This window comes from Lygodium microphyllum, chromosome 18, assembly GCF_053477565.2.
Source record: "Lygodium microphyllum isolate KBCC chromosome 18, Lygodium_microphyllum_v1.1.10, whole genome shotgun sequence".
Classification (NCBI taxonomy): Eukaryota; Viridiplantae; Streptophyta; class Polypodiopsida; order Schizaeales; family Lygodiaceae; genus Lygodium; species Lygodium microphyllum.
This window is the reverse complement of record NC_141152.1, coordinates 5,792,121-5,820,002: the sequence shown is the minus strand read 5'-3', so window position 1 is coordinate 5,820,002 and position 27,882 is coordinate 5,792,121. Positions and strand designations below refer to the sequence as shown.

Sequence of the window (27,882 nt, the reverse complement as noted above, 5' to 3'; positions counted from 1 at the left end):
ACCAAAGCTCCACCAAGGTGACATACACTTGAGGGCTCTCTTGTTGAAGATTAGCTAGCAGTGAACCTCAAAATGTGCCACCATATGAGGCCAATAAGGAGCTACACTTTGGATGCCAACTTGGCAAGGTATCCAATCCCACCATAGTACAAGAACCAACCCCTACGATGAAGATTGCCATACATCTCCACCTCATAGAGCATAGTAGATGCTGCCCCCACCAATGGATCTCTCTTGCAAAATGATAGACGTTGCTTTGGGCAGGTTTGCACTCTCCCTTATCGGTCCTGAAGGATGCGAATTTGATCCTAGAAAAACTCTCTACACCGGTGTCTCTTTTTTGAGCGTAGAAAGTATAGCAGCTTAGAAGGAGAACTCCATTCTCATGTTCTATATGCTAGCTTGGGTAGATCATGCATGCATCTCCTCTACTTGGAGGTTGTGCCCTCCTAGGTGTAAAGAAATACTCCAGCACAGAAGATGAGACAATAGAACTCAAAGGTGAATAGTAGCTAAGATGTAATGAAGAATGAATCAATGCAGTAAACACACTACAGAAGAGTGAATACAAAACCTCAAACCTCCATGTCTTAGAGTGGACCGGGGCAGAGATGAACCAGAGACTGTGTCGTACTCTGAATGGATCCTGAACTGCAGCAAGCAGCCTCATGTAGTGACCAGCTGCTATCCATGTGACCTAGCACTGCAATTGGATATGGGATCTCCATTATAGAGAGTGAGTTGGGGGGACTGAGTGATGCTTGCAGGCAGGCTGGCAATAGCAACACTCTGTGCTCTTTTCCAAGTTTTTTTGATGTGTATTATGTCCTCACTGAACACAACACCTGTTGTATATTGATACGATTTATTCACAGATCTTCACCAAAGAGAGTGCCTTCACGTGTCTGTTTTCCTTTGGCTACCTGTAGACCACTGTTTTTTATAGATACACTTAATCTCTTTCTGAGAGCCTAGTCATTCTCAGTGGGATCTTTTTATCATGAGTGCTTTTGAAGTTTGCCTTTGTAGGTTGCAGTCTGCTGTAGTGTTCAGACACTTTGTACATTTATTGTTAATACAATATTTTTAAATAAAAAAAGACAAGTGTGTGTTCTCCTTGTTCATCACAGTGTGCACTTGAAATAAAGTGTGTCAGAATATTCATTTTCCAAGTATCTCACCCCTGATGAAATGTTGCAGTGCCTGGTGTGTGATGTTATGACATGCTAGATCTTGATTATGTTTTTTCTAGCAACTCAGTAGAGTCAAGTATTTAATGCATAAAATGAATTTATAAATAGTGTTGGTTTGCATGGCTAAGCATTCAAGCAGCCTGTTTTAAGGTTTAGGTTGATGAGCATAACATATGAATATTTGTCTCTTTTAGCATCAATGTGTTGTTTGTTTTAAGAATGTCTGAGAATCAATATCATGGGAGCTTTTATATAACATATCTATAACTGAACACCAGCAAGTCAAGTAACTGTTAGAACAGCTACCTATAACAAAAAGACATGTCTGTAGGCTTGAAAGATTATTAAACAGTTGGAATAGTTACTTATGGCAAAAGGAATAATGCATTGAGAGGTGTATCCATTTGTGAGAATCATTGCATTTTATTGACGTGTATCCTTGATGTGGTAACAGGTGGCTGATATAGCAGAGGGATTGAGATTGCCCATTATCGCAGATGAGGTTTATGGATACATGGTTTTTGATAAGCATCCATTTGTGCCAATGGCAACTTTTTCAAAGAGAGTTCCTGTACTCACACTTGGTGGGCTTTCCAAGAGATGGCTGGTACCTGGTTGGCGACTAGGGTGGATCCTTATATGTGACCCTTATAGTATCTTAGCAAAAGGAAGGGTTAGTTTCAATTTCTGCAGTTGTCAACTAATTTCTAGAGCAGGCACAGTAGCAAATAATTTCAGACTATCTTTCCTTTACCTCCTAAAGAGTTATGATGGCATCAGAAATCACATGTTTTTTTGAGTTTCCAATTTATTGCTGTTGCAACTCATTTGCTTTTCTTCTGTGCTGAAAGGTTGTGGATGCTCTATTTAAGCTTGCGCAAATGACTGTTAATCCTTCAACAATAGTACAAGTAAGAGCTGGTAGAACATTTACACAGCAATTCTTCCAAGAAGGGTGTTGGATAACTGGCAGATATGATTGGGACCTATGCCTGCATTCTCCTTATCCTGTTTAGACTGTGTAACAGGCAGCAGTTCCAAGCATTCTAAAAAACACACCATGCGAGTTCTTTGAAAAGACACTACTGCAGTTACAGCGTGGTCGTGATCTTTGCTATAAGCGTATCCAAGGAATTGCTGGTCTTGAATGCCCATCAAAACCACAGGGGGCAATGTTCATTATGGTGAGCTGTTGTCTCTCTATCTTTTGGCTATGTACTTTCTTTTCTTCTTCACATACTGGATGTGACTGATTGATGAGTGGTTAACTGATCCCCTTGTTTTTGTTCGCTTGCCCTTCTTTTTCTTTATTCCTCTAACAGTTTAGCTTGTTACCTTTGTGTATGGATAACTCTGCTTTATATTAAGACTGTTGGTTGGGGCTGGTGGTGAGTCAATTTGGATCCAGGAGGCTTAACATGTCCCTACCGTGACTCCCATGTGGATTGTTTCTTAGGACTCAACTGTGCTCTTAGGATGTCAGGTGAGAGGAGCTGTCAATTCTTTGTAATTGGCTTTGCATGTCAATAATAAAACATTTCTCTCTCTTTGTAGTCAATCATATCTGCCACAAAAGAGTTTATGATGATGGTGCCAATCTGTGAAACCTGAATAACATTCTATGTAACACTGAAATGTAAAATGGGGCTTGAAAGTTGTTTGATTCGACAGTATGAATGTGCTTGACTAGCTTTTGATGACAACAATATCGTAGTCACATGGGACAGCCATTTTCTAGCTTCTCACCCTGGTCCTGTGTTGCAGCCATACTATCCCCTTCCGATCCCCATGTTAGCGCCCCCTCTCGTGATGACAAGGAACAGCAATTGTGGTCTGGATCCCCATTCCAAATCCTGTCCCATGTCACTGTGAAGAATATACTCAAGTCCTCAGTAAGAGTGATTGGGAAGTGCAACATAGAATAATGTGTTAGATCAGACCTCTAGGTAGTTGCAATTGGCAGTGCTGTCATTCATACTGATTGGAGAAGTGGATCAGCACTCACAGTAGTGGGATCACTGATGGACAAGAGAGTTGGAAGTGGCAGCCTGCAGGAGTCATGGCATGACAAAGGCCCCTTCTATCTGGTTCAGTGAACTTTGGCCTGACATAGGCCTCTGTAATCTCAGCCTTGTTGTCAGTTGGATGCAATGATTTAACTCTACAGTGTGCTTGTAAGTTGCAAACTGCAATTTTTAAATTGCTAGATTTGCATAGCAAATAGGGCGGGCAATTAGTTGGCATGTGTATCCAGGTTGATACATGCACCCTTTTGTATATTGACCTGTTTAAAATGCAAGCGTGTATAGAAAAGGTGAAGAAAATATATTCTGCTCATTGCTGCTGCCAGCCTCTAATTCCTCCAATTTTTGACTCTTAAGTTGGTGGAAACTTCACTAATCGAGAAATTCTATTTTGGACAAGAAGACATCTTGAGGCCCCACCTCCTGCCCCACCTCCTGTGGGCATGGGCTGTTTACCTGATTGTCTCTATAGCCTGGAGTTCTATGAGAAAGGAAAGGATTTTAGTGCAGAAACCATGATTTTAGTCAAACCACTAGCCATGCAATAGGTGCATTAGCTTGTTTCTTGACACTTTTGGAGATTTCCCCTTGTTGGCATGGATGAACTTTAGGGCCTCACTCACAGAATACAATTTGAACTTATTGGCAAGGTGCGTCATTGACCTGTATAGACCATGGGTTTATACTATGATAAATCTTTCCAATGAAGTTTTCTCAATTCCTGGCGAACGGTCTTCTCTAGTGGTTGTGGAACCACCTGGAGGCTGGTGACAGCAGCAGGGTGGCAGCACTGGGAGCAGGGTTGGAACTACCAGCAGATAGGTGGCAGCTTGGAGATGGTAGCAGCAGCTTGCTGGGTTGAGGGCAGCAGCTGGTGGAGATGGAAAATGATGGAGATGATTATGATGATAGAAAGCTTGGCACAGTGTGGGTAAGGGATAAGGATGGATGTCCAAAACATGTCCTCATGTAGTGGATCTTTGGGCATTTGCCCTAGTGCCTAAAATAGAATGCCTTTTTAATGATTAATTCTTGTTGGGGCTGTTTTTGCGGAGTTGAATTAGAAAGAAGTGCATGATAATTTTGTGTTAATGTAGATTTTTAATTTTAGTGGCTTGGCACACTCTCTCAAGCGCAAAAAGGGGCACCAAAAGGGTAGAGGAAGTCTAAATCCACCCTCTTTTACCCAAAAGGTCTTGCCACCGAAGAGGTCAAGGCATTGGACCAAGGGTGTCATGATGCACTGCCCAAGGTCTTCAAGGATTGAAGAGGCAGTGGATATCTTCTTTTGAGTAGCCCAAGTGAATGTGTCATTGTTTTTGTTTTCTTTTAAGGCAAGAATTTACTAGTAGGATCTCCCATAAAGAACAGTCATGTGGCAATGGGTGCCAGTGTAGAGGTATGGAGAGGGAAAGGGGTGGATGAGAATAACTGCTACATGTGGTATGTATTCAGGATCCTGGATGAGCTAAGAGTGCTGAATAATGCTTCGCTTGATGATGTAAAAGTAAATCATGCTATACAATGTATCGGTTTTCATTTGTGGGTTCTCATCCATTCCAAATGCCCAACATATACTGACAGTGTAATGCAAAGCGTTAATGCAAGAGGGGCATGCTCATGCAGCAGGGTGCCACTGGAACAGTGCCTTCGTAGGGAAATTGTTCATATTGAAGACAAAGAAGACAAGCCGAAACCTGAATGGACCATGTTGGAAAATTAACCACATCTCAAACAATGGACGTCGATCCTGAAGATTGGGGAGGAGCTAATGTCAGTGCATGATGCTGAGAACCTAATGAAGAAGGTCCTAGAATAGCCTAATGAAAAAAAGGGACAAAACCTAATACCCCTCAACTAGAAGAGCTGGGAGGGGAATCAACCACCCAGGTAGTTGAGATATGCCTATCCTTGATCTTGAGAGGGATCGTGAGCTAGCCACATGTCATAGGCACACATAGTCCACTGATATAGGAAGAACTTAATGGAGAGGTGACTAGAGTAGAAGGAGAAAGCGCCTCAGAAGGAAGAGTAGTGCAGAAAGATAGCTGCCATGGTAAATAGGATGATGCAAAAAACTTGGTCTTGGAAGAGAAAAAACGTCTCCATGCTGATCAAGGATGTGAAAGACATGCCCACCAAGGAAAGACCGAAAATATTTTCCTTCAGCCCAGTTAGGATTGATGGATTCCTGCAATATCAATCATTAACTGAAACGAAAACCAAGCATGTAAGTACTAGAAGAGAAATCAAAACGTGCATACCAATCCTTCATATTGAGACGCTTTTAGTTCTTATCTAAAGCTAAGTGATTCTAAGAGTGTGTGTGTGCAGCAAAGGATGACAAGGGCTAAAGAAGGGCTTAGCCAATCAATACCGATAGATTCTTGGAATGTTAGTCCTTAACTGAAATATAAAACCCAGCATCTAATCAATAGAGTAGAAATTAGAACCTGCATACCAGTGCTTCATATGAGATGCTTTTAGTATTTAGCTAAAGCTAAGAGAGAGCGTGTGCAGTGAAGGAAGCATGAAAAGGGATAAAGAAGGCTTAGCCTGCTTTAATCTATTGTAGCCTATAGCCTCTCAACGACAATTGTCATCAAGATGGATGGATTTTGTCAAAACGTACAGTACCTATTCTTTTTAGGCACATGCTGCCAGTCAGGTCGTGGCTTAGATGGTTCCTTATCACTCCCTTTTTTCTCCAATAAGGTTGGCAGATCATCAGCACAAGAGGGGGGTCCTTGTGTTTGATCAACTAGGGAGGGTGGTACAATGTGCAGGAGTGGGATTCCCCACACAAAAATACCAATGGATAGAATGTGGTGGTGCACTTGCGAATAAGTGGGCAGTGCATAGTGCATTGGTGGCATTCTTAGCAATGAAGCACCAGAGTGCAAGGTGATACACACCTGGGGATAGGTCATGGGAGCTAAGGAAGTCCTAAAGCCTATGTGAGGATCTAAAATGACATGTGCCAATACTGATATTGTACTGTGGGTCTAAAGCAAGGCTTTGAATCTTAATGTGGAAGGAACCTAGATGAGGGAAATAATTGGGAGGGAAGGGTGGGAATTGAGAATGCGAAGCCACAAACGCATACTCATATGAAATAGAAGGTATGGATGTCATAGATATGGAGATCTAGACCCTTCTTAGTCGGACGAGCACCCAGTGACTTGGATGAGAACTTACAGGAGATTAGTTTCTTCTTCAAAGAGGAGGCCACAAGGAGGGGAGAGGGCCTTTTAGAGGAGAGCTCTGCCAAAGCATCATTGGCTACCTTATAGAGGGGAGAGGAGAGACAGCCAGGGTGTAGATGGATAGCTGAGAGGATGCATATCGCCAGAGCAGAGATTGATGCTATCAAGGAAGCCAGATCAGAGTACAAATTTCATGTGAGAGCTTCATTCTGGACTCAGTTTGGTGACAAGGTTAACATAGATTTTTTTTTTGCACCACAAGGCCAACACACTCTAGAAGGAGCAGATGGATCCATTGCACAGGGCCTTTTGGAGGCGAGACAGGTGGCTACATAGTACACAGTTGCTTTGATAGAGGTCAGCTCAGAAAAGACCAAAAGTGTGGAGATCTGACCATCCTAAGTTCAACACTTCAATGCCCTTGACTCCTTGCGCACTTATGCACGAAGGAAGGATATATCCTCTTCTAATAATGCTCCTTCTGATATTTCTTCCCTTGCTCCAAGTAGAGTGGGATGTGCTATTGTATCTATTGAAAGCCACAAGGACCCGCTGACATGTCTTGCCTTTGATCGCATAGGTAAGATCATCACCCTGTGTATCACGAGGATGTGAAATTTTATTGTTTTGCTTAGCATTTGATTAAAAGTTAATCAAGTGTGTAAATGTGACTTGTATATGTGAGGTGCAAGTTAATTATTTCACAATGTGGGACCTAGGACTTTGAGATATTAGTTGGTGCCAAAGGAAAAAGTTGTAATAAGTTATGCTTGACAGGTACTAGGTGATACCTAGTGTTAGATTTGGGCCTAGACCAATTTATTGGCCACTAATGTTTGGAGGTAAAATGGCCTACTTAGCAGGTTGTCACTCCTTTTTATGCAAATTTTAGAAGTCCCACTCCAAGTTTAGAGACTCCAGAGTTAGAAGAGGGCAAAAATCTTAGTTACTTTTTGCTTCAGCCCTCCTCCTCTCTCTTGTCCTACAAAAGCTGCCACAGCTGCCAGCTCCTAAAATCTCCAAGAACTTGCTCCAGCTTGCCCCAAACCACCATCTAGCACTAGAACCTCTTCCCTGGCACCCTCAGCTTGAGATCAAGTAGTGGAGTGGGGGGTTGCTGCCCCTAGAGGCCTGTAGAGTAGCCCTTGCAATTTTCGGCGCATTTTGCAGTGGCTGCCCCTGCCTAACCCAACTCTTCTGCTACCCTTCTGTTGCTCTCTTGCACTCTTGGCCACCCCAGGGCACTCCTTCAGTACTCTCCCCCTTTCCTTTTTGGCACTCTTGGCCCTAGAACAAACCTTGGAAGATGGATAGTAGCTGGACAGTTTGGGCAGCCATGGATTCTTCACCTGAAGCTATCTCAACTATTGAAGCTCAGCCCAAGCCCTCCCACCTTTGAGAGCTCACCCCCCAGAAGCTTCTTCAGCCCCTTTTACCTCTTCTATTCGAATTGAAGACACGGAGCTCAGCATGCAGAGAATTTTTGTGGGCGACCATGAAAGCTTCATTTGAAGCTTTCCATCTTTGAGATTCAAGCTCGGGAGCAAACACGGGAGCCCCATCATCAGTGGAAGCATTTGAATGCTTGAAGTCTTCATCCATCGGAGTGCTCCAACCAACCGTGCTTACTTAATGGAGCAATTGGCATCATGGTGGATCATGCTCCAACTATCTTCCCCAAACATTGAAGAGGTATGCCAATCTGATCTTAATCTCTCATCTTAATCAACTTCTTGAGCTTAATTCCTTTTGTTGGAGAGATTAAGGTTGCAAATGTTTTATTAGTTCACTCCTTCGTTGTATGCATGTGCCTACTGAAATCAATCCTAGCTTAATTGCATTTGTTGACATTAACCCCTTCTTGCTCTTGTGTGCTTGGATAAATCCCTAGTGAGTAATAAGCCTTTGTAAACAGGTAAGTAGCAGCCAATGAGTCACTAGATTGCCAAGGTAATGCCCATCCAAGCTCTTGTTCATCCTTGCATTTCATGAAATGACCCAATGTTTCTTTTCCAATGCATCTCATGCTGATTGTTTAATAAAAATTTCTACCATGTATACTCCGGTTGAGGAAAAAGGCCGATGCCAGGCGAGATAGTAAGCTAAAAGAGAGGTGATCCTTCCTTACCCCTTAAGACCCTGAAGGGGTGCACAACCCGGCCCGGGGGGAACTTTGCCCACCTCCCGATGTGATCCGGAGCTCGATACTTGTATGCAGGTGCAGGTACTCTCCTATGGTTACCGCCTCTCCCAATGAAATGATCCCCCTTGGACACCTTTTCAGTGCTTATGGTACCTATGTATGACACTTGAAGTGTATGTAGTCAAAAGAGATGTATGGCATTAAGCTCCACTTATGTAGTGATGACAGAGTAGATGGACATGTAAATGTGCTTGGGATGGTGATCAATATGCTCATGATGTTATTTATAATGTTGCTCAAGCCCCTCAGTCTATGAGCCATTCATATAGTGCCTTTGCATTAAGGGACAGACAATGTTTTTGGTCGCAGTCAATTAGGACAATCATAAAGATTCAATTATAGAAAATTCTGTATTACAATTGGGAGTAACCTTATAGCTCGTCTTGAAGAGGGCTTCGTCCCCTCCGGTTTGAATAAATTTTTTTCCCAATTGGAGCTATAGTTATGGCCATCTTTGTGCATTGAGGTCACTGTGGACAGGGTGCAGATCACTCCAAGACACACAAAAATCCAATTGCAGAAAATTCTGATAATTTTCTGTCACAAAGCTTATAAGCTTATCTTGAAGAGGGCTTCCTCCCCTCCAATTTGAATAAAAAATCCCAACAATCAGAGTTTCCTACCAAAAGTTACACCCCATTTACTGACAGTGGGTCCTGTGAACTGCTTCCAGATGGCTGGCGGGAAAGCCAAAAGTAAGGCCTATGAATAACTCCGGAGGGAGATTAGAGACCCCAAGACCTCCATGAATAATGAACCTAGTTTGACACAAGATTACCATGGTGATATGCATGAGGAAGTGTCCGATATGGATCCCTATAACTTGCTCAACCACGCCTTATGTCAGCATGAGCTTCGTCACACGGAGAGGCATAATGACATGGTCACCAACCACTGCCAAATGATGTCCAAGTTTGATGAAGCAAATGGCCCTCTCGAACTCTAGGACTCAGCAAACCTTGGAGCAACTCACTACTCTTGTAGCTTAGCTAGCTACAACTTCATCCCAAGAGAAGGCAAATGAATCCAAGCGCGAATCTTGGTGCCCTCCACCAATGGAGCCACTGCATGGTCCGTAGGGCATTCTTGGATCTAAGGGTATTCCCCCTTCTACCTATGAGGTTGGTGAACCCTCTTGTGCTCATGACCCCTATTGAGCTTCCCCATTAACCATGTAGCCAACCCCCCACTGAGGCCCTCTCCCACCATTTTTAGAAGCTGCCCCACTCTCTCTCGGAGCACCAATGGATCTTATTTGAATCAGCCCCATCATGGACAGTATGGTATTAATAGCCAGCATGGCAATCATGGGCAACATGGCAATAATGGGCAGCATGGCTATAATGGGCAGCATGGGATAAATGCACCACATGATATGTATGGGCAGCAAGGTATGTATGGCCATCATGGTATGTATGGATAGCAAGGATTTTATGGGCAGCAAGGCCCTCATGATCTATGTGACAAGATTCTTCTCACTAAGTACAATGGGCAATCTCCAGAACACCATTAGACTTGGATGAATTGACATCCAAATTAGGGTCCTGCTTCGATATCTACCCCCGCACTGATGATCAAAAAATTATCTTTGCTTCTCTCCACTTGGAAGGATTTGCCCACATTGTTGGGATAAAGGCTCGGTAACCTCCGTATATAGTACACACACATTGTACATGTGAACACACCTTTCGTGTGCCCCAAGTATAAATACATTTTATTCTTTGTGTATCAACACATTGTTGGTACGCTCTAATCGACTCGTACTTTCACTCTGTTTACACTCTCTTCAACTATCACACTCTCACGTTCACTCTAGCTCGACCTCCCTCTCTCTCTCTCTACTGTGCCCCCTCTTGGTCCAACAAAACTGGTATCAGGGCTGTAGGTTTTGTGCATACTTCTCAACGTCTTACCAGTCGAATACGACCAGTAGGAGAGCAACTGAGCATTCGTGTCGTGAATCAGCAAGCAGGTGACTGAGCATTCGTGTCGTGGACCAACAGGCGACTTTTTGTAAGCGGGCGATAGGCAAGCAACCTTCAGCAAGCAGGTGATAGGCAGCGACCTTTGCGGGTAGCGGGTGATACGCAACGCTGGGACCTGGCAGGAGTCGCGACGACTTGCAGGACGCACGTGGGCACGATGACAGGGACAACGCAAGCTGAAGCGTGTTGGGCGACGACGGGCGACAGGCGGACGACGACATCATGCAACAGGTAGGCGCTGCCATGCGATCCGTTTGACGGGTCAACAGACCCCTTTCCCCCTTTTTTTAAACCAGAAATTCGAGCTTTTTGATCATGACACTGCCTAACTCTTGGGAAACCTTGGTGGTTTCACTCAGCAATAACCCCAATCTCTCATATGATGGGGTGAGGGGTTCTATCTTCAATGAAGAAATTAGACGTATGTCTAGTGGAGAAGGCAGTAACTCAGCTTATAATGTAAGAGGCAAGGCTGAAAAGAAAAATTCAAACATAGGGCAGAGAAACAGGAGAAAGAGCAAAGGAAAGAAAAAGAGTGACATTACTTGTTATCACTGTGGTCGGAAGGGCCACAAGAAACCTAATTGCAAGTATTACAAGAAGGAACAAGAGAGAAAGAATAATGTAGGAAATAAAAAGGAGGAAGAAAAGACAGATGCATCGGAGACAACCAAAGGCAAAGAGAAGGCCAATGTGGCCTCTAGCATGGTCATAGAAGAGCTTTCAGATACAAAGGCTGATGTATTATGTGCAGTTAATTATGATGCCCTTGTATGTCACATATAGGATATGCAGATTACCAAGGCTGATGTGATTGATGCACTCTTGTCAGTTGGTGATGGTGTCACTTAGACTTGGATTGTAGACTCTGGTGCCTCTTTTCATGTGCCTCCTTGCTTGGAGTGTTTTGCTATGTTCAATGCAGGCAGTTATGGAAAGGTGTATCTTGGAAATAACCATGCTTGTAGCATTGATGGAATTGGCACAATACACTTGTCTTTAGACAATGGTTAAGAGCTTGTGTTGAAAGATGTCAGATCTGTGCCTGGCATTAAAAAGAGTTTACTATCTGTTGGTCAGCTTGACTTGCATGGCTACACCACACTGTTTGGTGGTGGTTTGTGGAAAGTGAAAAAGGGTTTCATGCTGATTGCAAAAGGAACCAAGAAGGGCACTTTGTATTGTTTGCACTGTAAAGCCTTGAATGGCTAGTTTCTTGCAGTTGCTGAAATTTGTAGCCACTTGGAGTTATGGCATAAGAGATTAGGCCACATGAGCCAAAAAGGACTTGATGTCCTTACCTCTCTGAAGAGGGTTGATGGAAAAGGCTCTAAACTTGATTTTTGTAACGAGTGTCAGTTTTGGAAAGCAAATAAAAATTTCCTTTTACTCTGGTGTCTCTCATAAGTCCAATGTCTTGGACTTAGTGTATTCTGATGTATGTAGTATGCCTGTGAAATCATTGGGTGGTGCTGCATATTTTATCTCCTTTATGGATGATTGCTCTAAGAAGATTTGGGTGTACTAGCTGAAAAAGAAATGCGAAGCGTTTGCTGTTTTTAAAACTTTTCATGCATTTGTGACCACTCAGACAAGTAGAAAGCTGAAATGCTTGAGAATTGATAATGAGGGTGAGTTCACATCGACGTAATTCAAGTCCTTTTGTGACTTGCATGGTATTAAGAGGGAGCTTACATCCCCTTACAACCCTTCTTCAAATGGGGTGGCTGAAAGATATAACAAGACTTTATGTGAAAGAGTGCGGTGCATGCTGTCCACTACTAATCTTCCTCTACTACTAATATTCCTCATGCATTTTGGGGAGAGGCACTCAAAACCGGGGTTCACATTTGCAACCGCTCACCAAACAGGTCCTTAAATAATGGCATCCCTGAGGAGGTTTGGTTTGGCAAATCGGCCTCATATGACCATTTACGCATATTTGGCTGTGATGCTTTTGTACATGTTAGGAATGAGCTGAGGAACAAACTTGACTCAAAATCCACCAAAGGCATTTTCATGGGCTATGGTGACGAGGGTGAATTTGGCTATAGAGTGTGGTTACCTCAGTTCAAGAAAATTATTCACAGCCGTAATGTTGTGTTTAATGAGGCAAAATTGCTGAAAGGCACTTTAGCCTCTAATGAAGATCTGAAAAAGGTGAAATTTCAAAGTTTGCAGCCACCCATTACTTCAGAAAATGAGCCTCAAGGTGTTGTACCACAGGCTGAAATTGATGATCAGCCGGTTATTTTTGAGCTAGATGATGATGGACAACAAGATAGGCTTGCTGATTATGAAAATGCAGGTGCTGGAAATGAAAATGAAGGTGCTGTACAGCCTGAACAGCATGCTGAAAATGGTTTACAACAGCCAATAAATGCTGAAATAATATACCTCCAGATGTATACCCGATTCCTGAAAATGTTGATCATTGGGTATGTAGGTCTATACACGTAAGAAGGCAACCACATAGGTTTGACCCCTCCTTGCATTATGTGATGCTTACAGATGAGGGTGAGCCTCTTACATACAAAGAGGCCAAGTCATGTGAGTTCAGCAGTAAGTGGGAGCTAGCTATGCAGGAAGAGATTAAATCTCTATATGCAAATGATACTTGGGATCTTGTGTCATTGCCCAAGGGAAGGAAGCCACTTCCAAACAAATGGGTGTACAAAGTCAAGACAGTTGATGGGAAACTGAAGTACAAGGCAAGGCTAGTTGCCAAAGGGTATGCACAAAAGGAAGGGATAGACTTCCAAGAGATCTTCTCACCTGTTGTGAAGATGACCACTTTACGTGTGCTTTTTGCTCTTACTGCTGTTTTGGATTTAGAGCTGTATCAAATGGATGTAAAAACAGCTTTCTTGCATGGTGACATTGATAAGGAAATCTACATGAAACAGCCCAAGGGCTTTGTAGTTCCTGGAAAAGATCAAATGGTGTGTAAACTAAAACGCAGCCTATATGGGCTGAAGCAAGCACCACGGCAGTGGTACAAAAAGTTTGACACTTTTATGCTATCTCATGAGTTTACACGCAGCCATGCAGATCATTGCTTGTACATGAAAATGAATACAGATGGCAACCCCATCATACTTGTTTTGTATGTGGATGATATGTTACTAGTTGGGAAAAGAAAGACTAGCTTGGATGCTCTCAAAATCAGCTGAAATCAGCTTTCTCCAGGAAAGATTTGGGGAATGCAGGGCATATTTTGGACATAAGGATTCGTAGAGATAGAATGCACAAATTGCTGTTTTTATCTCAAGAAAAGTACATTGGACAGATTTAACATGGCTGAAGCTAAGCCTTTTGGGATACCCTTACCTTCTTATCTCAAGCTTAGCAAAGCCAACAACCCGAAAGATGACGTGGAAGCAAATGCTATGAAGGGAGTTCCTTATGCATCAGCTTGTGGCTCTCTTATGTATGCTATGGTTGCTACTTGTCCAGACATTGCTCATGCAGTGGGAGTTGTTAGCAAGTTTATGTCAAATCTTGGCAAAGCACATTGGGAGGCTGTCAAGTGTATTCTTCGATACCTTAAGGGTACACAAAGAAAAAGTATTTGCTATGGGCAGGGTGCACTTAGTTTGCAGGGTTATTGTGATGTAGACATGGTAGGTGACTTGGACACTTGTAGGTCCACTAGCGGGTATGTCTTTACAGTTGCTGGTGGGGCTGTTTCTTGGTGTTCCAGGTTGCAGAACATTGTTGCACTAAGTACCACTGAAGCTGAATACATATTAGCTACTAAAGCTTCTAAGGAAGCTATATGGTTGAGCAAACTTGTAGATGATCTCGGCATGTCTATGAGTACTGAAGTTTTGGGATGTGATAGCCAGAGTGCTGTGTATATGGCTAAGAATGCCATGTATCATTCATGCACAAAGCATATAGATGTGCGATATCACTTCATCAAACAGATTCTGGAAGATGGTCAAATTACATTGACCAAAATTAAAACACAAGATAACGCTGTAGATGTTTTCACTAAAATTCTAAGCAAAGCTCAGCACAAGTATTGCATTCGACTAGTAGGAGTTGGATAGCTAGAGGTTCATATCAGACCTTTAAGTGGGAGGTTGTTGGGATAAAGGCCCGGTAATCTTCGTGTATACTACACGCACATTGTATATGTGAACACACCTTTTGCGTGCCCTAAGTATAAATACATTTTATTCTTTGTGTACCAACACATTGTTGGTACACTCTAATCGACTCGTACTTTCACTCTGTTCACACTCTCTTTAGCTGTCACACTCTCACTCTCACTCTAGCTCGACCTCCCTCTCTCTCTCTTTGCTGTGCCCCCTCTTGGTCCAACACACACATGGTGGCGGTATATTAATCAAGAGAATCATCAGTTCATTGATTGGGAAGACTTTAAAATGCATATGGTTCAAGTATTTGTATTCTCCGTGGAAAAAGAGTAGCTGGCAAGACGATGGTACACTCTTGACCAACGTAATCTCACTGTGCAAGAGTACACAAATCATTTTATGAACTTGACTATGTATGTGGAGAGCATTAGCAATTATACCAAATTGCATAAGTATATCTATGGGTTGAAACTGAGCCTATCGGCAGATGTCATGGCTCAAAAGCCTACCGCACTATTTTATGCAATTGAATTAGTTGAAAGATATGCAAGGAAGTACCGTAAGAATGAAAATTTTCAGCAAGGTTATGAATAGCCCCATATTCCTTTGAGATTAGCCCCATATGGAGGTGGTTTTGGAGGCAATTCCACGCCAAATAACAACCCCAAAATACCCACTTACCCCTTCTTCCATGTTGAAGGAAAATAGGGTACTCTTGGGACAACATTTGGCTCTAAGACTGAGAGTAAGTATGCTGAAAATAGACACTCTATTGCATCACCCTCCAATGGCTCGAGTGGCCAATGCTTCATCTCACCGGAAGTTGTGAAGGAACGGAAGGAAAAAGGCCTATGTTTTAAATGTGGGGATAAGTATATTGTCGACCATACCTCCAGCCCTTACATGACATCCAAGGTCAAGGTTCATAGCATGTATGTCATGGAAGATTGGCACAATGATGAGGATGACTTACCTGTTGACAATGATGAGCATGTTGAGGATGTGGATCACGAGTAGTTCTATGACCCGGAGGATGGGTTCCCTTTTGACCTGGGCAGTTATCCATCATCCCAGGCACTTGATTTGACATCCCACTTGACTACCATCTCCCTTTGCTCCATCTCCTTGGATGCTTGGACGAGTTCTCGAAGCCCCAGCACCCTGCGCATTCAAGGCAGTATTCATGGGAAGCATACCTTTATCTTTGTGGACAATGGTAGTACTAACAATTTTGTTAATAGATCAACTATTGACTCGTTGAAATGCACCCCTACGAAATCACAACACCCCTGGAAAGTTCCAGTAGCAAATGGAGAGGAAGAATTCAGCACACATGTATATCTTGCAGTCCCCTATGCTTGGCTGAAAATTATGTGGCATTGGTTTATCTAATTGCCTTAGATATGGGCCCCATTGATGTTGACTTGGGTTGTGATTGACTGAAACAATTGGGGAAAATTGCTATGGACTTCTCTCAGCTCTACGTGGAGTTTATGATGCATGGACAACTCATCTGCTTAGAGGGAATTCAAGATAATGCCGATTTTCAGCTCATTACAACATAGCAACTGAAACAAGAGTTTAATAAATGCTCAGAGATCTTTGCCTCGCAATTGAATAAGGAAAATTCGGATAAGCCCTCCAAAGCATCTAAGGATTCAGCCTTGTAGGCCTTGAGGAGTACAGTAAGCGACCTTATAGACTCTCCAAGTGTGAACATGAAGAGGTTACAAAGCAAGTCAAGGAGTTGCTTGGGTTTCATTGAACTGAGTTCTTCCCCTTATGCATTCCCTGTCTTGTTAGTCAAAAAGAAAGATGGCTCTTTTCGCATGTGCATTGACTACAGAGACTTAAACAAAATCACAATGAAGGATCGCTCTCCCATCCCACGGATTGATGACTTGTTGGATGAGTTGAAAGGAGCATGCTTTTTCACTAAGATCGATCTGTGCTTTGGTTAGCATAAGATCCATATAAGGGAGGGTGATGAAATTAAAACAGCTTTTAGAACTGATTGTGGGTTTTATTATTTTCTAGTGATGCCTTTTGGGTTGACTAACGTCCCCGCCACATTTTAGAGCCTCATGAATAAGATTCTTCATCCCTTCTTTTTCAAGTTTGTGCTCGTTTTCTTTGATGACATTCGCATTTACAGCAAGTCACAAGAGGAGCACTTGACACATGTAAGAAGGGTGCTTTATACATTGAGAGATCATTGACTCTTTGCTAAGGAAAGTAAATGTATTTTCATGCAGACATTTGTGGAGTACTTGGGACACATTGTTAGCGAAAAGGGCATAGAGGCTGACCCTAAGAAGGTGCAATGTGTTTAGTGTTGAGAAACCCTTCGCCTGCAATTTGTGTTTTTGCGTTTAGGGTTTGCAGCCCCAAAAAGGGGTGCCATCCTCGACTGACTGTGCCTATTTATAGACCACTCTCTCATTCATTACTTACTGCTGATTCATTCAGTTTGTCACCTCTTCTTTCCAGCCTCTCCACTGCCCTCACACCCCTTCAAGAGGACATTGCGGTTCGTGGTTCATGGCTGTCTTCATCATCTTCCTTGTGCTATGGCACCCTTGTTCCCTTGTATCACATTCATTCCATTCATCAGAGTTTCTTCTCTCTTCTCTTCTCTTCTCCATGTTTGCCGAGTTCACTCCGTGTTTCTCCCTGCAAATCCTGTTGAGAAACCCTTCACCCTTCACTTGCAGTTTGCGTTTTTGTGTTTCTGCGTTTTGCATAGGGTTTGCAGCCCCAAAAAGGGGCACCATCCTAGATTGATTGTGTCTATTTAAAGGCCACTCTCTCGTTCATTCCTCATGGTTGATTCATTCAGTCCGTCACCTCTTCTCTCCAGCCTCTCCACTGCCCTTACATCCCTTCAGGAGGACATTGCATTTCATGATTCGTGGTGGTTTTCATTATCTTCCTTGTGCTACAACATCCTTGTTCCCTTGTATCACATTCACTCCATGATTCAAATCTTCATCATTCCATTCATCAGAGTTTCTTCTCTCCTCTTCTCTTCTCTATGTTTGCCGAGTTCACTCTGTGTTCCTTCTTGAAAACCCTACTGTCTTGCTGGTACGTCATCTTTTGACATGGTATCAGAGTTGGATCTGCTCAAACAGTGGCAAAGATCTTTCACTCCAGTGAAGGCAAAGACCGGTGGCAAGTTCGGCATCCACTTCTCTTCTTCTTCTACTGTGTTTTACTGCAACATTTTATTATTGCATTTTATTGCTGTGCATTGGGAGATATCCTTTTTCTCCCTCCCACGCTCCCTTATCCATACCATGGCGTCTCCTGCGATAGATTTCCCTTCTACTGGGTGCTTCTACTGTGGCACGAACGGTCATCCCACCAAAGACTGTCGACTTCGACCATTGCTCCCCACCCATCCGGAGTATATGCGTCTTCCACAAGGCACTCCTTGTGCCACCTCTTCTTTTTGGGCCACAAAGATCATTCTACATTGGCTATCAGAGTACTATGCTCAAGGCAATAAGACGCATCGGATGCGCACTAAGTCCTTTCGAGCACATGAACGATCGATTGGCGCTACGACCTCCTGGAGATCGTTGCAATGCTAGCGTCAGTCTTCTCCCACCTATTTTCAGGTATAATGGCTACTAGGCTTGCAGTTCTGCAGTCCGCTCCATTGAGAGCCAGTGATTGTTTGATATCGTCTCCTCGTTAGTCTGCTTCTTCGAGAGATAGTGGCTGCTCGACTCTTTCCTCTTCTTTGGCTTCTCAGTCCGCTCCATTGAGAAGCAGTGGCTATGTCGTCAGTCTAAGCCCCACCCTTCACCCTTGCCTACTCAGGTTCGAGAGGCCACCTCTGGGCGTTCTTCACCACCCTAGATACCTTCTTCGGCACAATCGATGACACTTCCTTCGTCATCAGATGCTTCGCAATCCGTGAGCCATGAGTGGTTCGATTCCCTTTCTCTCTCAAATTGGGATTCAGAGGGGGATTTTTTTACTTCGCCCTCAGAGGGGGCTTCTAGTTCTTCGGCTTCGGAGGGGGATCCTACTTCTACTCCTTCCGATTCAGAGAGGGACCCTATGTTGCATGAAGTTCTTCACACACCACCACCTTTCACTTTCAAGGAGTGGCTTTCCTTTGAGCAGTCATTTTCTCTACTCATACCCAGGATCTGACCTATCTAGATCGGAGCCCTTGGATCTTTAGTAGCAACTTGGTGGCTAGGCCTTCGTATTCCTTTCAGCATGGAGTCACGGAGCTAGTGGCTTCTCTCACGAGGTTGAGTTTCGGGTTCTATAGCTCATCCAGTCTCCGGACTATCTTCAAAGGTCTCCTTTCAAGTGGTATTCTTAGATTATAGGGTGGATCTTCTTCGTCCGTTGGTCAATATGGAGCCAAGTCTCGAGATTGAGTATGGGCATATCCTTATGGTTCTCAGTACTACACAAAGTCCGACATTCCTCCTATGCATTGCATGCTTTCATCATCTTTGTACTAGGGCGCTTGGGCAAGTGAACAATTTCTCCACGAGGGACACTATCCAAGTGGCACCTATTGCATGAGCATTCTTCAGCATCTAGCATTGCATCTCCACGTCACTCTTCTCTTGTTCCCCTTTTTGGGCCTGAGAGGGGGTGTTAAGAAACCCTTCATCTGCAGTTTGCATTTTTGTGTTTCTGCGTTTTGCGTTTAGGGTTTGCAGCCCCAAAAAGGGGCACCATCCTAGACTGACTGTGTCTATTTATAGGCCACTCTCTCATTCATTCAGTTTGTTACCTCTTCTCTCCAGCCTCTCCATTGGCCTCACACCCCTCTAGGAGGACATTGCGGTTCATGGTTCATGGTTGTTTTCATTATCTTCCTTGTGCTACGGCACCCTTGTTCCCTTGTATCACATTCACTTCATAATTCAAATCTTTATCATTTCATTCATCAGAGTTTCTTCTGTCTTCTCTTCTCTTCTCCATGTTTGCTGAGTTCACTCCATGTTCCTCCCTGCAAACCCTACTGTCTCGCTGGTACGTCATCTTTTGACAAACCCTATCATCTCGCAGGTACGTCATCTTTTAACATGGCATTAGAGCTGGATCTGCTCAAACAGCGGCAAAGATCCTCCACTCCAGTGACGGCAAAGACCAGTGGTGGCTTCGGCATCCACTTCTCTTCTTTTTCTGTCGCATCAAAATCTCGTTTTTGTAGGTTTCAGGTGTTTTCAGCTTGTTGCTCACACCCCTTCACGGAGGACATTCAGTCTCAGCTGTCCCTTGCTGCCATCTATAGTTTGGCGCTTGTTTCCAGCCTTCCACCCACAGTTTGCAGCTGTTTATATAGCAAAGAGACTGCTGCTGATCACTCTCCATTCAGAAAATAATCTCGTTTTTGTAGATTTTAGGTATTTCAGCTTATTACCCATACCCCGGATGCAGAGGACATCGCGGTCCAAGCTGGCCATTTTTGTTTATAACAGTTTGGTGCTTGTTTTCAATCTATCACACACTATTCGGAGCTAATTTTAGCATGTTGATTGCTACTACTGGTTTTTCCTGCGTTTTTAGCCTTTCTCTCTTGTAGTTTACGTTTGCTATTTTCTCTCTCTTATAACCTGCGGTTTTAGTCTTTTTCTCTTCTCACCTGCGCTTTTAGTCTTTCTCTCTCCTCACCTGCGTTTTTCTACTGGTTGCAACCTCTTACTGCTGGTAGCATCCTCACTTTTTGCCCTTCCACTACCCTCCCACCCCTTGAGGCGGGCTGCTCGACTCCTTTCTCTTCTTCGGCTTCTCGGTCCACTCCATTGAGAAGCAACGACTGTTGCCTACTCATTGCTCAATCTGCGCCCCACTCTTCACCCTCGCCTACTCAAGTTCGAGAGACCACCTCTGGGAGTTCTTCACCACCCCAGATATCTTTTTCGGTACGATCAACGGCACTTCCTTCATCCTCAGACATTTTGGAGTCCGCCATAAGTTTTTGGATTCTCTATCTACCTCAGAGGGGGATTCAGAAGGGGATGATCTTTCTTTACCCTCCGAGGGGGCATCTACATCTACTGCGCCTTCAGAGGGGGACTCCTTTTCCTCCAATTTCAAAGGAGGTCCCTACCCACCGTTCAATCCTTCGCACACCCTGGCAGAGGCATTTTACCTTCTTCCTTTACCCTTGGATGGGGTGGTTAAGACTGACCCACTCCATCCACCACTACTTCATTGCGTGGTTTCCTTGGTCTCGCCTCATTTTATAGACGCTTCATTAAGCATTATGCCACCATTGCAACACCTTTGATTGATTGACTAAAAAAGGAATCTTTCTTTTGGGATGCTACTGTTGATCATAGCCTTAAACAATTGAAGGAAATGCTTACTTCAGTCCCCCAATCTCGTATGCCTTGATTTCTTCAAGATGTTTACCATTCAGTGTGATGCCAGTGGCTGGGGTATTTGTGCGGTTTTGCTGCAAGAGCATGGTGTCATTGCCTTTGAGAGCCACAAGCTTGTGATAAGGAGATGTAAATGAATGTGTATGACCAGGAGATATCGGCCATCCTCCATGCTATCAAGAAATGATGCCACTATTTGTATAGCAGCCGCTTTCAAGTAAAGAGTGACCATGGAGTCCTCCAGTACTTCCTGACTCGGTCTACTTTGACTCCTAAGCAAAGGAGATGGGTGGTGACATTGCAAAACTATGATTTTGGCATTTCTCACACTCGAGGTAAAGATAATATAGTGGTTGATTCGCTTTTTGGAATGTGGGCATGCAGAGTATCCTCCATTTTAGAATTGCATAGTGATTGGATTGAAGACCTTCAAGAAGCTTATTTGTTGGATAAGGACTTCAGCCACATCTTCTAGAAATTACATCATGGGTTAATGGCTGAAAACTCCTAATATCAGCTCAAGCATGGCCTTATTTGGTCCCATGGTAAGATTGTCATCCCACACACTTCTCCTTTCATGCACAAGATCATGGAAGAGATGTACTCTTGCCCCACTGTTGGTCACTTGGGTGTTTTCAAAACATATGATAGGATTACCAAGAGATTTCATTGGAAAGGCTTATGGAGGGATGTTAAGGATTTTGTAACCAAATGTATTGCATACCAACAGAACAAGGACAGCACAGTTAGGCCTGTTGGCCTCTTATAGCCCCTCCCTATTCTTGAAGGGAAATGGACACATATCACAATGGACTTCTTCATGGGCCTCCCTGTTACCAAGAAAGGATGGAATGGTATATATGTGGTAGTTGATCGCCTCACCAAAGCTGCTTACTTTATCCCCACTAAGACACAATACATTGCCTCTTAGGTGGCCACTCAGTTTATGGAATATGTCTTCAAGTTGTGTGGCTTACCACAAGTTATAGTGCATGATCGGGATGCTAAGTTTATGAGTAACTTTTGTCATACAGTTTTCACATCTATGGGCACCAAGCTTGCTCCATCCATTGCATACCACCCCCAGGCAGGTGGCTAGATTGAAATGTAAAGTGAATCTTTAAAAGGCACAAACTCACATGAGACTCTATGTTGATGAGAAAAGAAGGCATTTGGAATTTCAACAAGGGGAATTTGTCATCTTGAAAGTGCCTAAGTCCCTTAACTCCACTCTCAAAGAGGGCAGTAGTAACAAGCTGGCCCACCGCTTCTATGGCCCCTATCGGAGTTGGTGACATGGCCTACCGATTAGAGCTTCCCTCTACCACCAAGATTCACAATGTGTTTCATGTCAGCCAGCTAAAGCCCTTCATTGGCACCTTAGTGGACTATGTGGAATAACCTCTCCCCATAGAAGAAGAAGGTATCATTTAGTAAATCCTTGAGGCAATCATTGAGCAATGAGATAAGCACTTGGTACATTTGTGGTACATTTGTGGAAACTAGTGCTTTCCAAGGTTATTGCCTATTATTTTCTTGAAGATTGTGGTCTTTGGCATGGCATGGTAATATGAAGATTCAGGGTTCTTGGTGGCATGTCCTTAATACGGATGTTGAGTTCTCTACATCAGCTCCAATACTCCTCACTCACTTGGTACATTCGTGGAAACTGGTGCTTTCCGAGGTGCAATGGCAACTGGTTGAGGATACACTAGCGGCCAATTCCTTTCAAATGGGAATTCTTGTAGTTTCTCATCTACTCTCATTGGAGGACAAAGCAATGGATAGACCCAAGTTTAATTGCATGGCCCTCATGTCTTTTTGCACAATTAGGTGGGTTTTTCAAGTCCCCCATGGTTACCGTGTCCTTTGGGGCAAGGTCTCCAAACTTTTACAGGATGGCCAACCTTTTCCTCTCCTACACTTTGCCTGCCCCTAGCAGGATTTGAACCTTGCATGCTACTTGAATCTCCAATCTTCTTCTGTTGATCAGATTTACCATCTCATGATCAAAGATCGTTCATGGTTGACCATTAAAGCTAATGTGCTTTGGGGACTACACAAATCCAAGTTTTGGGGGACAGTTCCAATGATGGAAGGATGGCATAACAAGACACTATTCAAATGCAAGGTGCTTATTTGGCGCATGTTGGTGGGTGGCCTTGCCCTTGCTTTGGCCCTTCACTGTTGGGGTATTTCCAATGGCAAATGCTTCTTTTGTACTACTGCTATGGAGTCTTCTTGTCACTGATTTATCTCGTCCTTTTGCCCAGAAAATTTGGCTTCCTCTTTCTGACATTTGGCATGTTGTGGTGGGCGTAGGATGAGTCCTTTTGATTGGGGTTTTGGTAAGCCTAAGCATCACGATCCATTGCAACCTCACATGAAGATTCTATTTCACTTTCCTTGATTTTGCGGAAGCTGGCATATTTGGGTCACGTGCAATGCATTCCTTTTTTTATGCTGCCTTGGGCATATAGAATTATGTGGCCAAGCTTAAATCAATTCTTCTTTGGTGGCAGTTTGTTCTTATTCAGCATGCTGATGCTTTGTTTGCAAAGGATTTGGTACCTTGGCATTGGGTGCTTTCTTTAATCAACCTAGACACCTTTCATATGCTGCCTGTAAAAGAGAATTGAGTTTATGCACGATGGCCTAGAGCCATCTTGCATTTTTCAATCATGTAATCTTGTATTTTTTTCGCAATTAATACAACTATCTATTATGAAGAGAGAGAGCCAGAGGATGGAGGTAATTTTGACCCATGCAACAGTTTATCCTATGGAGGAAAGTAGATATAGATGCTTTTATGACCATGGTCAAGGGTGTCTACTCTCATGGGAGGACCTAATGAGCTGTCTTATTGGTCAGAGGTGGGCAGCCCTGCCCACAACATAACAATTGCTAAAACTATCTCAATTGTTATCTAGTTCAAGAAGGGATACCAACTATGAACCTATTCAACAATACAAAAGACTAATGCACCTAGAATCCTTTCATAGAAGTTCGAATAGCAGATGTACTGGCAACCCACTGTACCTCGGGTGAAATCATATCAAGCAACTTCTAGATTCGTATAGCGCATCTGTGAGTAGGGATCAGAAGCAATTTGATATTTGTGAGGTATACATGTGGAATTTCTATCTTTTGTAGGTATACAAGTGGTTGATGGCTTGTAAAGTGTGTAGTTAGCCCTAGTTTGGGAGAGACGAGGATTTGGTGTTCTTGGGGGTGGGAATTGGGATTCCCTAATCCCAGTTGGGGGGGTGGTTTGCCAATTGGTCCTTTCTAGTTCGTGGTTCAAAGGCATCTTTTCGCCATTGGGTAACATGATGTCACATTGGAGTTTCAAGTTTTACAATTGCTTGGATGAGTATAGGACTTGAGTTGCTTATTGGGACTAGGTGTTTTGGTAGCAAGGACTGCTATTTTTAGGATGCGATTCTTACCTTTCAGTGTGTTGTGCAGTGGCTACCATGACATCTTGACATGTTTGGAATTTGTGCAGCTAATGGGAATTACATGGGTTGGAATGACTTGCATCTTTTGGCACAAGCATATGCAAATTCATTCCAATTGGTCCTTTCTAGTTTGTGGTTCAAAGGCATCTTTTTGCCATTGGGTTCATGATGTCACATTGGAGTTTCAAGTTTTACAGTTGCTTGGATGAGTATAGGACTTAAGTTGCTTATTGGGACTAGGTGTTTTGGTAGCAAGGACTGCTATTTTTAGGATGCGATTCTTACCTTTCAGTGTGTGTTGTGTCCAGTGGCTACCATGACATCTTGACATGCTTGGAATTTGTGCAGCTAATGGGAATTCCACGGTTTGGAATGACTTGCATCTTTTGGCACAAGCATATGCAAATTCATTCTTTTTTAATGGACAAATTTGATGAGTGAGACTTGATCACTCTCATGACATGACATTGGATTGGTGGCTAAGTTGAAAGCCAAAATTTGTAAACTCAAATTGCTTTCAATGTCTGAACAACACTAGTAGTATATGCTTTGGCTTGGTGAAATTCCTCCACTTGATCACATAGTTTGGGTTATTCTTTGGGTTGGGACATGCCACTGAAGCGAATGACTGAATGGGCGGGTACTGCACATGGCTGTTGCATGTTTCACGTTAGAATAGACCTTTCACTAAACTGGCCAATGCCCTGTTCTTTCTTTTGTTTATCTTACAGAGGAAAGTAGATATAGATGCTTTTATGACCATGGTCATTGAGATTTTTTTTGAAAATGACATGGAGGCAGGCATAATGTGCACAGATATGTCTTCTATGACCTCTGGATATTTGACTTTTGGACCGTGTCTCATTGGGAGGAAAATTTGGGTTGCTTTGAAGGCAAAATAGATGGCTATACGTTTGCCACTCCAGCTAATTATAAATTTGAAACAGATCCTAGTAGATCTAAAATGGATGCCCATGGAAGCTCGGGAAGCATATCCTATGTGCCTTGAAAGTATTCATTAGGGTGTTATTGGAAACCCCGCCAGAACCAAGGAGAGCTTATTTGATTGCAAGAAAGAAATTGCTAGTAAACTGGATGTGGTGGATGGCCAATGTTATGTAATCTCGTTTAATACTTCCTCTAGTCATTATTGATTGGGCATGTATTGTAGGCCATTTGGAGGAAAATCAAAGAATTCATGGAGACGGAACTCGTTCCTCCCCTTGATATGAAGTTCAAACTGGCAGATTGGAGCCTATAGCATGATTTGCTCATTGCTAGAATATTCAGTTGCATCTAGCAAAGCCCCTAAAGTGGTGAAGGAATATTCTAAAGAGCATATGGAAAAGTAAGGTTCCTGTAGTTTTGCCTTTCAGCTCATAGCCCTTTGGATAGAGTGAAGGGCATATTTCAGAGCTCAATTCCCTTTTCACAGTTTCAACAAAAACTTCTGGATTTTCAGAATCCTGCCCCTTGCTTTGAGGAGATCTTCACAATTTGCCAGTTTTTGGGTGCTTTGGAGTACTCGAAAGTGTCAAAACGGTGTGGGATTTTGGGGCTCTTCTGTTGATTCATTTACTCTCGTTAGGTAAAAGCCAACTCTGTCTCAAACTAAGACTCCCCCTTCAGAGATGCCTCATCAGGAGGGAGCAATCAACCTCATATTGTAGATGTGTGACAAGCAGGGAAGACATGCTGCATCTGCTGTGGAACTGTCTGTTGATATCTCGCAACTTACTCAAGATTTAAGTAGTAGGATTGTAGTTTCAGAAAAGCTGGCTCAGGACTTTTGATCTATTCCGTCACAGTAGGTACCAAGTCTAAAAACCCTTAGCACTCACCCAAAATTTACCTCTGGCCAATTTGGGCTGTCTGGGAAACTTAGTGAGTGGCTGAGTGTGGAATGTATTTCTGTGACACTGCCGAGTGTTTTATAGGACTCCTCCTGGCTTAATAGTGATAGAGCTTTTTAAGGCCTGCATAAAATGTATGACGATTCCAATGTGTAGATGTTTTAGGCTTCTATGGGTCTGTAGTGGTACGTTTCTGTCGTCTTTCTTGCCAGTTGAATCAGGCCATCTGTCATTATGTTTATTCAAAACGTCTAGAAATATGACTATCACGTGAACAGGTGAGGATCAACATGGCAATGTTCCCAAGTTTCCGGAATGATGTGGAGTTTGCAGCAGCACTCGCAAAGGAAGAATCGGTGATTCTGCTTCCAGGTACGTTACAAGCAAATTCAGGGGAAAAGCTTGTTTTTTTACTGGAAGGTGGTTTCACGCTTGGATCTAAATGGTAGAGTATTGGGATGTGTGTCACTTGCGCGTGCCAGGAACTGCTTTCGGAACACCCAACTGGATGCGCCTCATTTTTGCTGCACCCTCTCCTTTACTGGAGGAAGCATGGGATAGAATTGAGGGCTTTTGTGAGAGACATAAACCGACTGGTTAGTTAAAAGTGGAAGCAATGCTTCATTTGTAACATAAATCCATTAAACGGGGCCTTCACGCTTCTGTAAGTAAGTTGTACACCATATTCACACGGCGAATGATGGGCCGAGCCAACTGCAACGTTGAGATATTCAAGATGTCAAAATTGTCGCAATCTCAAGAGAACACACACACACACACACACACTCTCTCTCTCTCTCTCTCTCTCTGTCTCTCTGTCTCTCTCTCTCTCTCTCTCTCTTCAGGTCCTTTTTATATCTCAGAAAGATGGTGCAGCAGCTCACGTAATACTCTCCCTCAAAAGCATGTCCATCAGCTTCAAAAGTTTAGATAAAAATGTAATAAGACATTTACCTACGCTTATCATATCCCACCAGAAAAAATACAAGGGCAACGTAATTGCAAGGGCCTGCCAAAAGTAGAAGTAGCCTAACACCTTATCCTTGCGGGGAAGGGGAAAGAGAGAGAGAGAGGACTTAAGACAAAACCTTCAAAGGAAGATTTTGAAGATATGCGAACCATATACTGGTTCCATTTAAAATAAAAATGAAAAGTGGCTCAACAAAGACCAAAAATAGCAATATGTGTTTGAAAGGAACTGCTTAGTGAATCCTTCTGTTAGTTATAATTTCAAACCACAAAAAGTTTCCATCATGTGTATGAACCAATTGCCAAATAGAGGGATAAACATGAGTTCAAATCTCTTCTATAGATGTAAATTTCTTTTGCACAAGAAGGGAATAAGAGTGGTGTGTTTTATGAAGCCCAAGAATAAGTTTGTTTATTTTCATTCCATTTAGCCCCTTCACAAATGTTCATCCATGCATCTTTGTGCAAACTTCATACACAGCAATGCCCTCTAAACCCAATAATAAGTTTGTTTAGG

At 43.1% G+C, this 27,882-nt stretch overlaps 1 protein-coding gene across 3 annotated transcripts in view; it reads left to right on the top strand.

The window, feature by feature from the left end:
• Positions 1-27,536, top strand: part of LOC148020537 (putative aminotransferase TAT2) — a 64,549-nt gene extending 37,013 nt beyond the window's left edge. The window contains exons 3-8 of one of the 3 annotated variants that reach the window (XR_015694556.1): positions 1,648-1,866; positions 2,045-2,104; positions 2,222-2,377; positions 2,562-2,676; positions 26,675-26,768; positions 26,879-26,923. Coding sequence is in view for 1 of the 3 variants with exons in the window: in XM_087698307.1 (XP_087554433.1) it covers positions 1,648-1,866; positions 2,045-2,104; positions 2,222-2,377; positions 26,675-26,768; positions 26,879-26,997 (648 nt within the window). In the remaining 2 variants the exon portion in view is untranslated. Of the gene's footprint in view, positions 1-1,647; positions 1,867-2,044; positions 2,105-2,221; positions 2,378-2,561; positions 2,677-26,674; positions 26,769-26,878 lie in introns of all 3 variants that reach the window. The other 2 variants (XR_015694557.1, XM_087698307.1) reach the window with 2 other exon arrangements.
• Positions 27,537-27,882: the final 346 nt, after the last annotated feature.